The 15320-nt window shown below is 34.7% G+C and overlaps 1 protein-coding gene across 1 annotated transcript; it reads left to right on the top strand.

Moving 5' to 3' along the window:
- Positions 1 to 12548: 12548 nt before the first annotated feature.
- Positions 12549 to 13592, top strand: LOC116137478 (uncharacterized mitochondrial protein AtMg00810-like). The gene has a single exon (XM_031423170.1). The coding sequence runs from the start codon at positions 12549 to 12551 to the stop codon at positions 13590 to 13592; it is 1044 nt and encodes a 347-aa protein (XP_031279030.1).
- The last annotated feature ends 1728 nt before the right edge of the window (positions 13593 to 15320 follow it).

Here is a 15320-nt window from a genome sequence, read left to right as displayed (position 1 = left end):
GTTTCGGTGATTAAAGAAGAATAATGTTCTGTTTTGTAGGATAAATATCTTTTTGGTGAACCAATGATATAAAGAATTTTGTGCTTATTTTTGGACAAATTAATCTTAATTGAGTGTAAATAGTGTAATTGTAAGATTAATCTGGATTAGCTTGGAATAAAATTTTGATTAATTTAGAATTAATTAATATTAAGGGTAAAATGGGTATTTTAGATGTCAAAGTTTTGTCAATACTAAAAAAGTGATTAACGAAAAGTGGAACGTTGATAAATGATAACTTCTCAAATAAATGGGTGAGATTGATTTGGTTTTTAAACTAAGGGGTGGTAAGTAGTTTACACAAAACTTAGGGTGGGAAAAAAACTCGGCCTATTTTGATATCTTTAAAATGCTAAATAATATTTCTACGTTACTGGAACATAACTCTCGTGAAGGAAAACCGGGGAGAAGGTAACGTTACCGAAAGTTAAGAGAAAGGACGATCTAAAAGTAGGAGAAAGACAAAAAGCGCAGTAAGCAATAAAGAGAGACTCACGTCAGGCTCGGTGGCAGATAAGGAAGAAGTTTCAAAGCATTAAAAGCCAGAAACTGAATTCCACACCTAACTCTGAGGCTCGCCGCTCTCTTTGTAATATTACCACCAGTCCCCATTTATACTGCAACTGTACGCAGTGGCGGAGGCAGGATTTTTGCTCGGGGCGTCCGCAGCCTGTCATTGTTGTCCACAAAAATCACCAAACTCTGACCAAAACCTTGAGCATATATGTTAAAAATTACATTCAATTCATAAAAAAATACAATCTTTATTGAAGTTTTCTTTAATTTTTTAAAATAATTGAATATCACAACTATTAAATTAAAATAGATAATTTGAAAGATTGGTGAAACTTTAATTAATAAAATTACAAAAATTACTTATCATGTTTTTTAATGTAACAATTAGATCTAATTAAAAGATTATTTAGTAATTAATTAATTTTTTTATTATGTTAATTTTTTTATATTTAAAATCATTTTAGTGAAATTTAAAAATTTATATAATTTGTTAATCAATTTCTCGACATTTAAATTATTGGTATAAATTAACTAGAGTTAATTTAATTATTATTAGAACATACTTAGCCAACTAATCACATTATAAAATAATAAAAATACTATAATTAATATATAAATGATTGGTTCAAATCAAGTTGTCTTTTAATTATATAAAAAATTAATTTTATAAATGTATTTGTGATATTTAAAGTCAAATTGATAATAATGTTTTCAACCAATTGCAAAATCAAACAAACATAAAACAAACTCATGAAATTCATGTCTTTTTTCATCGGAATAAAAAATTTTAAAACAAAAAAAATGATTCAATCTTAAAATAAACTAAATTAAAATAAATAATATAAAAACCTAAACTAATCAAGCAGAAAATAATGTGACACCTTGAATACTAAAAAATTGACAAATTTGGGCTTCAAAAGTTAACTATAACTAAGCGATGAAGACAAAGAGACACACTCACTAAATAAAATTAAAGATACAAAAAACTGTATAGATTAATTAGCCTCGTATATATAATGAAACAGTTATAATGAAACAGTTAGGCCAACATAGCTGCAATATTTATGATTGGTGGGCTTGACATTAACCTAATGTAACAATTACTGTGATTGTGGGCTTTATATATTTATAAGTTTTTTTGGTATAAAAATAATTAACTATAAATATTTACAATTTTTTTTCAAAAACTGAGGATAGGCCCCTAATGATGCTTGATCCGCCCCTGACTGTACCCGTACTGTTCGACTTTGAATTTATAAATATTTATTATTTTTTTGGAATTTTGATCTTAAAAATTAATGTAAAAATTTATAATTATATAGATGTAGAGATTCATCTTTATATTATTATGCTGGAAATATAGTATACGATGTGTACAAAAATGCAGTTTTGACCAATTTAGCCTAAAGTGTTTTTTTTTTTTTTTTAAATGATAAGGGTGTTCGAGTCAATTTAATCTAATGGCGTTTTTTGAAATTTAATTTTACCCACCTACGCAATTAATTTTGATTTCAACTATTCCAAGATTACTATTCAACAGCAACCAACAACAAAATCTATTATTGTCACATGGTAATAAATTACATGGTATCATGTCATCACCATGAAAAAAAAAAAAAGACAAGTCTTTAAGTAACTTTATTATGCTCTCATGAAATAAATAGTATCACATAAAAAATAATTGTATTTAATTTTACTATTTTAATGCATTGTTGAAAATTCGATCAACAAATTATTTAATGTGTCGATTGAGTAAGAGCTTAGATTGAATTCGATCAACGTCTAGAGAAGCAACAAACTTAAAACCAATGTTCTGAAAGTCGGATCGGACCAACCCGACTGGTCATACCGATCAAACTATGAACCAGAACTTTGATTGGGTCAAAACCCGGTCCAATTTTCAGAATATTGCTTAAAACTAATAATAATTATCATTGTTGACATCAATTTCATTGATCTGGGCCTTCGTCATACATCAATTGGGTTGGCAGTGGCACTTTTTTTTTTTTTTTTTTTTTTTTTTTTTGCCTCTCTTGCTGTTATGTGGACCAATTAACTAAGCATTAACTTTCAAGTGGAAGGAAGAATGTTTTTTCTATTTTCAATGAGAAGCCATAGGTTTTTTAGTGTTTGTGTCTTTCTCAAAACAACAACTTCCTCCTTAATTTATACCCGTAGATTTCTCGAAGATTAAATATGTGTAAGAGATCAGGATAATTGTGATTTCTCACATTTCTAAGATTTGTCAAACCAACTCTTATCTCTGATTGATCCCAAGCCATTCTACCTTATCTTAGGTGAGACCTAGACTTGAATTGCCATTTGACATGATCGATTGGCTTCAGTGTAGCCACCTTGAGAGGTCATCACGTGTCCTAGAAGGATTTTAAGGAAATTAACCCTTAACGATAATAATTATAAATAAATAAGAAGAAGAAGAAGAAGAAGAAGACTATTAATGAATCAAAAGTCAAATCACTTATGGAGAATCCGAACAGGAGCTTGAATATCATCAGGCATATTTAATTTGATTTAATCACCGATGTTTTTAATTTTTTAATATAAAACCAGCCCAGTGTTCCGTCCATTATTCTATAATGGCCTCATTGGGCCTAAAATTTCACAACTGAGAATTTATGGGAAGCTTAATGAAGAAGCCCAATTCTAAACGGATGAATCATGCGCTATAATTACTTAAAAGCCTAGGTTTATTGCATCATCCTTTTAGGTATATTATCCTTTTAGGTATCTTATTCTAGCCCATGAGATTGGTTTATTGCTTCTTCCTTTTAGGTATCTCATTCTAGCCCATAAGGTACCTAAGGGTGTGTTTGGTTCAGGAAATATTATATTATTAGAAATGTTTTATTAATAGAAAGATAGATTACTTTGAAGATTATTAGAAATGTTTAGAGAAATGTGTTTGATTAGGTTGGAATAAATTGGTGGGTATTTTATATTGATATGTTTGGTTGAGAGGAATAAATTGATGGGTATGTTATATAAATTACTAAATTGCTCTCATTTCTAAATGTTACTATAATATTGTTTTTTGAATAAATTGATGGGTATGTTATATTGATATGTTTGGTTGGGAGGAATAAATTGGTGGGTATGTTATAAAAATTACTAAATTACCCTCCTTTTTAAATATTACTATAATATTATTTTTTGAATGATTTTTTTTTAACCCCCTACATTTGAAATTTTGCTAAAATACCCCAACCATATAAAAGTTTAATTTGTAACAAAATCACCCTCAATCCACTGCCGATTGGCGGGCGGTGGTTGTCTTGGATGGCTTGTAATTCGTTTTAAATATAAGGGCATTATTGTCCAAAAACTTAATTAATTAGAGATAAAATTGTATTGGCAAGTTCATATATATTAATTTAAAAAGAAGCGAGCGTTTGGTTTGGGGTCATAAAAGATAACATTGATAATCTATCTTTTAATTCGACAATTGTCATGTTTAGGTGTCAAGTAATGAAATATTCTGATAATCGACTAATACTAATAGTGATTACTGTAGGTAATATAGGGGATAATTCAATTACCGTATGAAAGGGTGGTATTTTTTTATTACCGGGGTGATCCACTATTCATACCAATTTTACTCTTAATCAATAAACATTTTAAACGCAAATGTCCTCGTATGTCTACTAAATAACAATTAGCCAAAATATGCAAAATGACTTTTGTTACCTCATATATTAATTTTTTTGATAGAAATACCCTCATTATTTACATGAATAATACCCAAAATACTTCTAACCACTCAAGACGACTGTTGGTCGTTGGCCACCACCAATAGTTACTGAAACGACGTACTAACGGTTGGATCTGCCCGACTGTGCATTGATTTGACCATTTCTAACCAGATTGAATGTTAGAAATAGCCAGATGGTCTGGCCGAAAATGGCCAAAACCATTTTGGCCATTTTCAGTCAGATCCATACGCTAATTTGGTCATTAATGGCCAAAATGGATCTAGCCAGACCTATATAATCAATCGTAATTAATCATTGTAAAAAATTGTAATCGACAATATTTGAATGGCATTTTTTTTTTTCTTTTGGTCATTAGAGAAAAAAAGATAAAATTTATAATTAATTTATCGGATCTGAGGCCGAGGAGACCTCTATCCCCGTCCATGGGGATGAGGAATTTCCTGGCCTCTGTCCCTGTCCTCGATTTTTTTTTAGGCGAGGCAGGGCAAGCAAAAGGCTATCTCTATCTGAGAGAGTGAGAAACTGAGAATTGGATCAATTATTCTTTTCATTATAACAAAAGAAGACATATTTTAATTAAAGAAACTAGAAAGAAACGAGTAGATAATAGAATGAGTTTCCTTTTATATGTATTATGTCTGAAAAAGTAGGGCTAACGTCGAGCTTTGTCAGCATAGATAGTCAGAGTTTAGATAGGTCCTGCAGCTATTCAGACGTAGCCACGTCTCATGCTGACGTGTGCAGCATGCTCCTGCCAGTGTAGTGGGTGTGCGTCAGATTGGCGAAAGATTAGAGACATTCCACGTGTCCAATCTCTGCACAAGGTGAGGAAATCACTCGAACAGGTGAGCAACGAGACACAAAGAAGGATTCGCACAGCAATCTGACACATTCATAGATTCAGTAATCATTACCTCAATTCATCCCACTATAAATAGAGGGCTTCTCTCCCGTTTGTGGGATTAGCTAATTTTACTCCAGAATAACAAAAAAAAATTCTCTCTCTCTCTTGTATTCTCAAAGCTATAAATAAGCTCGTTAGTCACGATCTGATTTCATATATTAATACAATATCAGTGGACGTATGATTCGCTTGTTTACGCATCCAAACCACTTTAAACATTATTCTTTATCTCTTACTTAATCTAATATCCTCGTATACACGTGTGTCTTCTGAGTCAGTTCAACATTTCTCACATACGATTAGTTAATGTCAAAAATCTAGCAACACAAATATGCAAAACTAACTGCTCTCATATTATTTATTTACCCAGCTGTTGCTTTTTTTTAAGTATTTGCTCAGGTGCTGCTGTTAAATGCGTATAAATCTTTAATGTGGAACTTAGAAAGATCTGCATGGGGTGACTAGCACATGTCATTTCTCAATTTAATATATATTTGTTTGTTTAAAGCGGAGAAAATTTATCCCATTTTAAATCAATTAGAAATAATAATAAAACAGGAAATTTCCTTAATAAGAAATTGTGATACTAGCTATTTTATTTTAATCGGTATGAAACTGTGTTTTTTTTTTTTTTTTTTTTTTTTTGTCAACATGGGATTTAGAAGTGAGTAACTGATTGTAAAGGCTTTGATGCTGTGAATCCTTAAACAAATTAATTCATAATTGTGTAATAATGACATTGATTGACTTGGTATCATGTTTTATTGTTAGTTCTTATTTATGGAAATTTACTTTTATTTTTTATAACCCTAATTATAAAGCTTGAAAGTAAAAGTATGAAAGAAGAAGAATAATTTTTTTTATTACAATTATATCCTCACTTAAAATTGATAATGAGAGCTAAAAAGAACATTAATTAGAAGAAAAGCTCCGTTTGATATACTTTTTTTTAATAATATTTTATTTGGAATATGATATAATGAGATTTAATCAAATAAAAAAAGATTCTGAGAACGTGTTTGGTTTATTTTTGGAAAGCATTTTCTTAAAACATTTAAATTATTTTTAACCCCCTACATTTGTTAATTTATCTAAACACCTTCCAAAAATAAAAGTTTATAAATTAACAAAACACCCTCACTCACCCAACTGATTGTCGGAAGCCTGCCACTATTGTCGAAATTCGCTTGAATGAAGCACGATTGGCTAAATCTGGTCGGTCGTACGTTGATCTGGCCGTTTCTGGCCAAAGATTTGATCGTTGACAGCCAAATTTTGGCCATCAAGATATGGCAGTCGTTTGGTCGTCGTCAACGGCCAGATCTTTGGCCGTAGATCTAGCCGTTTCTGACCAAATCCATGGTAGATATGGTTGAAAACGGACAGATCAGCACACAATCGGCTAGATCTAGCTGATCGTGTTTCGTTTCGACGTTGACGATTGTTGCTTAGGTGGGTGGGGGATATTTTTGTTAATTTATAAACTTTTATTAAGAAATGTAATTATTAAATGTTTTGAGTTGAATAAGATAAGATTGAATTTTGAATAATATTAAAACAAACATATTTTTCATTTTTTAGAATGGCATAGTAAAATAGAATAGGGTTGAAAAGGTTAAACCAACAGAGGGTTAAGTATTTTAGTTGACGAATTTTAGGAATTTGATTCAATATCACGAAGAGCAATTAGGTTTGGTTGATGAGTTGGGCTTGGGCAAACTCTAAATTATAGATGATGTGTACTTATTCATGGCGGTAAGGATCAATTAGACGAGGGCTGAAAATCACTCCTGATTAATTTATTTTCTATTATTTTACATCACAAAGGACATTTGTTAGTAATTATCCATATGGTTACAAGTTAATGTATTAGAAAAATAAATTCATTTATTAAAATTATCAGAATTACTTAGAAATAAGAATTTCTTTTCTTCTTAATTTGCTTACTGAAACATTTAATGGTTGTTGTCTAACTACGTCGTTTTCATAATTCAAGAAGGACTGAATTCATAGAGCCAATTCTTCGATTCCGACCTGGAAAAATTGGCCTAGATCTATCAAACTGAATAATTAATTTTAGTGGTGTTATATAAGTCCAACTAAATCTATTTCTAAACCAAAAATTATAAATAAAATTAGGTTTTATATATCCCACCTAATTATTCCAAAAATACCCTTTTAAAATCTATATATTCTATTTTATTTAGTACTAATCCTTCAAATTGCTTTATAAATAAGTTAATATTTATTTGAAGTTTGAATTTATTTGAATTGGGGTTTGAATAACACCAGTCAATTCTTTTAAGCTATATTTATTTGAAACTCTCTTCTATTTATATATTCATTTGTTTTTCGCCTTAACTATTAATAACAAATTCAAAATATAAGATTTTCTCCATTTTAAAAATTCATCTAATTTAATTCCCATTCAAATTTAGCAAAATTTTAATTTTCATTAGTTAAAAGAAAATATCTTTTATTCATAATTTCATGCCTAACTTCTTAAAAAAAAAAAAAATAAAAAAAAAAAAAGCAAATTCCAGGCACAAGATTTCTCAGGCCTTTACGGGTTTTTTTTTTTTGGGTAATCGAGGGTCAACTTACACTCGCCTCAACTAATTTTCGAGGTCCATTAAATATCCTACAAGTCTAAAAAGGCAAGTAAGTCATAATATTATTATGGTAGGTGGCCACAAGGTTTAAATCCAGGAACTAAAAGAAGAGATCAAACCTCCTTGATCACCAAACCAATCCCTTAGTGTTCCTTTACGGGTTGCATCTAACTTACTTGAAAGTCCACATCTTTTTCGGAAAAGGAAAGTGAGGAAAGATACAAAAATAAATAAATAAATATAGCAAAATTGTTCTCTCAACTTGTAATTGAAATTAATTAGTGAAAGTTTATATTGGTTGAAATTAATTTGTAAATCTTTTTTTTCTATTTTTCAAAAAAAGATATAAAAAAACAAATTGCAAAAAACCATGTTATTAATTGTGGAATTATAATTAAATTTTACATGAAAACTTACAAATTAAACAAAGCTCCAAACTTTATGAATTTTAATTCATATTGATCCCATCATTTTCAATCAAAAACCAATCTCAAATTCTAAGTAATTTGGCTTATTCTTCAATGTTGATAGCTGAAGAAAGAAGAAACCAAGAAAGCATTCAACATTTTCCCTTTATGCTCTTTCAATCGAATCTCTCTCCCTTTTAATCTAAAACCTGAATTGAGTTTATCTCTAATTCGACCAAACCTCAATAATAATAATGCTCTTAAAAATATACATAAGAATTTAAAAGCTCACTGATGATCGATTGTTAGAGCCAATAATAACACCAACTAAACGAAAAGAAAGAAGCAGAAACTCAAGTACATGACAAACTTTCACTAGTTATCCAGACTTCCGATATAACTCGTTCGATGAAGCTCTAAGGCGCTCTCCACAAGGGATCTCACGTGTGGACAAAACATAATACCCTTGAACCGACAATGCAATTGGTTCCTAAAGCATATACTAATACTCTCTCACAGACTGATGAAATATTGAATGCTGAGGATATCCATGCTGGAATCAAGCAGTCATTGATTTGATTGATTGTAATATTTTGTAATTAAGAGTTTATTGTTTTTCCTTTACAGTATTATTTCCTTTCCTTATTGTATTCAAAGCCACTGTATAAATTGGTCAATGTACTCATTACAGAATACACAATACAAATACAAATTTCTCTCTTTGCTTGATATTCTTTGGCCTTCATTTCTGCCTTATCAAGCTTTCTTGTAGGCATTTTTGCCACCTTCAATCTCAAACTCTGACATGGTATCAGAGCAAACCTTTGCTTCCGCTACAATCCTCTCCAAACCATTGTTTTCCTAAACCTGCAAAACAAGGCAACATAATTAGTTTTTTTTTTTAGCATCACAAATGGACCCAACCACAATACCAGACTCAGCATCCATAGCCACAAAGGAAGGCCCACACAACCAAACTCCACCAGGCCCAAACACCCACACTGGTCCAAATCCTCCACCAGAGCCCAACCAACAACCTGGATCCAGTTTTCAACCTGGGTCAAAGCCCTAACCTAACGGGTCAAAATCCCTACTCGGTTTTCCAAATTCTTCCAGCCGCCACCGGCCAACCGAAACCAGGGGATGCCTTTTTCTCGCCGGTTTCCGATGGATTTGAAATCGTACTCGTCAAACAGCCGTTGGCTGGATCTCAAAACTACGCCACTTGGGCTAGAGATTTCCAGCGTGCTCTGGTAATAAAAAACAAAGAAAGGTTCATTGATGGAACCCTTCTCCAACCCACTGAACAATATCTAATCCATCACTGGATTCGATGCAACACCCTCGTTCGTGCCTGGATCAGCAACTCCTTGACCCAGGAGATTGCTGTCGACTTGCCTCAGATAGAAATCACTCATGAGATGTGGACGAACATCCGAGAGATGTACAACCAACTCGATCTAGCAAAGCTTTTTACTTTGCGTAAAAACCTCCTGGAAATCAAACAACACAATCTTCCAGTCACGGTTTATTTCAATCGCCTTTCAGCAATTTGGAACGAGCTCGATGCTGTTGAAGAACCGATTGAAGGGCCATCCGCGATTCTTCACCAGATCAAACACTGAAAGACCAAAACAGGTTAATACAATTTTTACTTGGTTTAAATGACAGTTTTCTGGCTTTTCGAACGCAGATATTGGCTACGTCCCCTGTGCCATCTCTCCGGCGCACCTATCAACTGGTCGTACAAGATGAAAGCCAGAGATCGGCTTTGTTTGACTCCCAATCCAGAACTGAAGCGGCTGCCTTCGCTGTCCATTCCCAACGGCGACAAAATGGACCATCTAAAACGAACATTGGACATGACAAATGGAGGCTAGGGCACAATGCTGGTGAACACAATAATTTATATGGGGGAGTCAACGGCCCAGATATGATCCCCTCATCCAACGGCTCAAGTCCAACTGGGCTTAATAACCGTTTGGGCCCAAATTTGGTTCCCAACCCAAACTCCAGAAATAGCAACATTTTTTCAGCTGGCCCAAACTCAGGCAGTAATCCGGCCCATTTCACAAATTTTAATTCTTCCCAAGGGTCATTCAAGTCCAACAAAAATCGTTATTGCGATTTTTGCAAACGGAGGAACCACACAAAAGACACTTGTTGGAAACTCCATGGCCGCAACCAAAATCAACTGTCTGAATCTGCCACCGCCAATCAAGTAAGTCACCCTGTAAATTCTGAGAGTACTGCTACGGTCCCTATGTTTAGCCAAGAACAATATCGTCAGATTCTGTAACTGCTCAATCAAAGTCCGCAGCCCAATTCCATATCCTATGCAGTATATCCTTTTGTTCCAATATTACAAAAGAAAATTTTTGGATAATTGATTCAGGGGCCAGTGACCACATTGTTTACGATCCCAAGCATTTTTCAAAAACATTTCCCATACCCTACACATCGGTCCGCATGCCAAATGGGACACATGCACCAGCTACCCAATTAGGAACTGTTCGTCTAAATAAACATTTAATTCTTCATAATGTCTTGTTTGTTCCTGCTTTCCGGTTCAATCTCATCTCTGTTTCGAAACTTTGTCAAGATAATGTCTGTCTCTTAAAATTTTTTCCTAACAAATGTGAATTTCAGGACCGTTTGATTGGGAAACTGATGGGCTCGGGTAAAGTTCACCAAGGCCTTTATTATTGGATAGGTGCTCCTGATGCTAAAACTTCAATGTCTTGTAACAATTTTTTTAACATTAATAAAACTTCTTTTATTTTGCATCAACGCCTGGGTCATAGTGCATCTATTCCACAACCCAATTGTCCCATTTGCCCTCTCGCAAAACAGTCCCGCACAAAATTTCCCAAACACACGCCTTCCACAAACCGTACCTTTTCCTTAATTCATATGGACATATGGGGTCCATATCACATAGCCAATCACGATGGCTCTAGATATTTTCTTACCATTGTAGATGATTACTCTCGGGGAACCTGGGTCTACCTCATGCACTCTAAAACCCAGATACTTACTCATATCAGACATTTCTTGTCCATGGTCAAAATTCAATTTGATGTTTATGTTCAACAAGTCCGGACAGATAATGCTAGGGATTTTTTCAACACCCAATGTTCGGAACTTTTTTCCTCTCTTGGTATTATCCATGAAAGCTCCTGTGTCTATACCCCTCAACAGAATGGCATAGTTGAACGAAAACATCGACATCTTTTAGAGATCGCCCGTGGCCTTAAACACCAAGCCAACATCCCTATTACCCTTTGGGGCGAATGTGTGGTCACGGCCACATACCTGATCAATAGAATGCCGAGTCGGACTCTAGATGGTAAGACACCTTATGAGGTACTTTTTGGTAAACCACCTACAGTTGATCATCTCCGAGTATTTGGGTGTTTATGCTACTCTACAAATTTAAGGGGGAATGATAAATTTTCTCCTCGGGCTATGCCCTATGTTTTTATAGGTTATCCAATGCATCAGAAAGGTTATCGCCTATATGATCTCACCGCAAAGAACTTCCTGGTTTCTAGGGATGTGGTTTTTCATGAAGATTCTTTTCCTTTTTTAGACAGGGCCCCCTCTAACGACTCCCCGCAGTCTTCCATTTTTTTCGAAGATACTTCTACAGCAGACTTGTCCAGCCCCTATTATACCATGCATCCCGTTCCAGACATGGGACCCTCCCAGTCCACCTCTGAACCAGTTTCTGCAGAGACACAGCTTCTTAGTCCTTCTCCTACTTCATCTCCAGAGAACCAGTTTCCTGATCCACCTCCCCTGGACAATACACCCATTGTTCCTGCCCCTCCTCAGAGACGTTCCACAAGGGTCACTCGCCCACCTGTTTGGACAGATGACTATGTTTGTCCTACCCTCCAGCCTACCACAGGTACTACTTACCCTACTTCCAACTATGTTAGTTATGATCGACTGTCCCCTGCCCACAGGATTTGCATTAGTCAGATTTCTGCACACCAGGAACCATCATGTTACTCTAAAGCTGTTTCCCATTCACATTGGCGTCAGGCCATGGCCAATGAGCTCAGTGCCCTCTCTCAGAATCACACCTGGGATCTTGTTCCTTGTCCCTCTCATAGGAAACCCATTGGTTGCAAATGAGTTTACAAGGTCAAACACCGTGTTGATGGCTCCATTAAGCGTTATAAGGCTCGTCTCGTTGCCAAAGGTTTCACCTAGAGATAAGGTTTTGATTACCAAGCCACATTTTCTCCCGTAGCCAAGTATGTTACTGTTCGGACCTTCCTGTCCATTGCTGCCATCCGTGATTGGTCCCTTCACCAAATGGATTTCCATAATGCATTTTCTCCATGGAGATCTTCATGAAGAAATTTATATGGACCTTCCTCCTGGACTTCGTAGACAGGGGGAGAATATGGTATGTCGTCTACGTAAGTCTTTATATGGTTTGAAGCAAGCATCACGTCAATGGAACGCAAAATTCACAGAGGCTCTAACTAATATGGGATTCACTCAATCCAAGCATGACTACTTTCTCTTCACATGGCACAAAGGTACCACTGTCATTGCTCTTATTATTTATGTTGATGATATCTTAATCACTGGGAACGATGAGAGTAGCATTCGCACCCTAAAAGAACATCTCAACAAACATTTCCGTATAAAAGATCTGGGGGAACCAAAATATTTCTTGGGCATTGAGATTGCACGATCCCCGACAGGTATTTCTCTAAGTGAACGGAAATATGTTTTAGAACTTGTATCCGACTCTGGTTTATCAGCATGCAAACCCAGCATCATTCCTTTGGAACAAAACATCAAACTCACATCACAGCAATATGACAGTGAGACAACCTTTTCAGAAAATGACCCTCTGTTACAAGATCCATCTCCCTACCAGAGACTCGTAGGAAGACTTATCTATCTCACCGTGACAAGGCCTGACATAAGTTATGCAGTCCACATACTAAGTCAGTTCATGCATCAACCCAAACAATCCCATATGGACGCAACAATCAAGGTGCTTAAATATTTAAAAGGATGTCCTAGATTAGGACTTCTCTTACCTCGAGATGGGAATTTTGACATCACAGCTTACTGCGATTCAGATTGGGGTACTTGTCCTATGACCAGAAAGTCTCTTACAGGATTTTGCATTAAAATTGGAGGATCTCTTATATCATGGAAAACAAAAAGGCAATCAACAATATCACTTTCTTCAGCTGAAGCAGAATATAGAGCAATGGCAAAAACAATTTGTGAGATTGTCTGGATTCTTGGATTAGTCAAAGACTTGGGAGTAAAAATAGGAAAACCAGTCACTCTGTACTGCGATAACAAAGCTGCTATTGATTTCGCGGCAAATCCAGTTTTCCATTAAAGAAATAAACACATAGAAATTGACTGTCATTTTGTCAGGGAGAAAATTCAGGAAGGGATTATCAGGACTAGACACATACGAACATTAGAACAACCAGCGGACATATTCACGAAGCCTTTGTGTAGTCGTCAGCATTCTTATTTATTACGCAAGCTTGGGGTTTTCGATATCTACAAACCACCAACTTGAGGGGGAGTGATGAAATATGGAATGCTGAGAATATCCATGCTGGAATCAAGCAGTAATTGATTGTAATATTTTGTAATTAAGAGTTTATTGTTTTTCCTTTACAGTATTATTTCCTTTCCTTATTGTATTCAAAGCCACTGTATAAATTGACCAATGTACACATTACAGAATACACAATACAAATACAAATTTCTCTCTTTGCTTGATATTCTTTGGCCTTCATTTCTACCCTCTTTATCAAGCTTTCTTGTAGACATTCTTCGGCAGTCTTCTGTCCCTTTTGCCACCTTCAATCTCAAACTCTGACACAGACAATTTAACCAACACATAACAAAGATTGCGGTACTAGTTATCCAGACTTTCGAAATAGCTCCTTTGATGAAGCTTCGAGGCCCTCTTCAGAAGGGAACTCACGTGTGGCTCCAACGGCTTCACTTTAGGCTTCGCTTCCATCAAAGATTATTGGCATTAAAAATTAAGGGTTAAATTAATTTCTCTTGCAAGGTCAAGATATTAAATGCCCTCTCACAGACAATTTAACCAATGCATAACAGAGATTAAGGAAAGGAATAAGAGTAGCGTACCAAAGCCACCACGTTGATTGAGTTCAGCTTTGGCAATCAAAGATCTGATAAGAAGAGAGAATAAATGTGCACATTCAAGGAGTTTCTGGATCTCATTATTGGAGTTAACATGGCGATTCTTGATGAATCTCTTACGGATTTCTTCGATAGATTCCCTAAGCATCACAGTGTTTCCGGCGAATGAATACCTTATGGGTCTAATCAAATCTCTGTAAGCTCTCATTACCTCGCCTCTCACCATCTTCTCTCCACTCTCTTAAAAACTGGATAATCAACAACCCTTGCTAGTTGACACTCGATTCATAACATAAAAACCATCAAACTAAAACATGAAACACTGTATTCTATAAACCCATTCACACTTGTTTCACAAACAAACAAACAAAAACAAAATCAGATTTTGTTCATACAAAGCCAGCTCTAGCTCAACAACTAATTAAGTTTACCAAGTAAAACATACTTCTAATCAAACAAATACAACTGAAATACAAAGCAAATTAATGGAAGTCAACAAAATTACCCGAAATTCTTCAATGTAGGCAAACCAAACATGCTTTAAAAACACAAGACACCATTTAACCAGCCCATAAAGTATTGTACCCAATACAGGCCCTATACAATATAATTGCATAATACACAATCAATTGACAAATATAGCAGCAGCGCAATCATAAGACTATAACCCTCAATCTTGAAATCAGATTCAATAATAAAAAAATTTATAAGCTTTTAGGTTGTGTTTGGTCAGGGTTGTGGGCAGATAACTCTTGTTATCTATCTTTGATATGGATAAATGGCGCACAGTCGGCCAAATCTCACCTATCGTGCGTTGTTTCAATGATTGTCGCCAGCAACCAGCGGTCTTGGGTGGCTGGGGGTATTAAACTTTGCTGTTGGGTGTTTTAGCTAAATTCTCAAATATAAGGGGTTAAAAGAATTTATTTAAATAATAAAA

The sequence above is a fragment of the Pistacia vera genome, unplaced genomic scaffold, assembly GCF_008641045.1.
Source record: "Pistacia vera cultivar Batoury unplaced genomic scaffold, PisVer_v2 Contig328, whole genome shotgun sequence".
Taxonomy (NCBI): Eukaryota; Viridiplantae; Streptophyta; class Magnoliopsida; order Sapindales; family Anacardiaceae; genus Pistacia; species Pistacia vera.
Note: the sequence above shows the minus strand (reverse complement) of the source record. Positions and strands in the feature narration are given on the sequence as shown.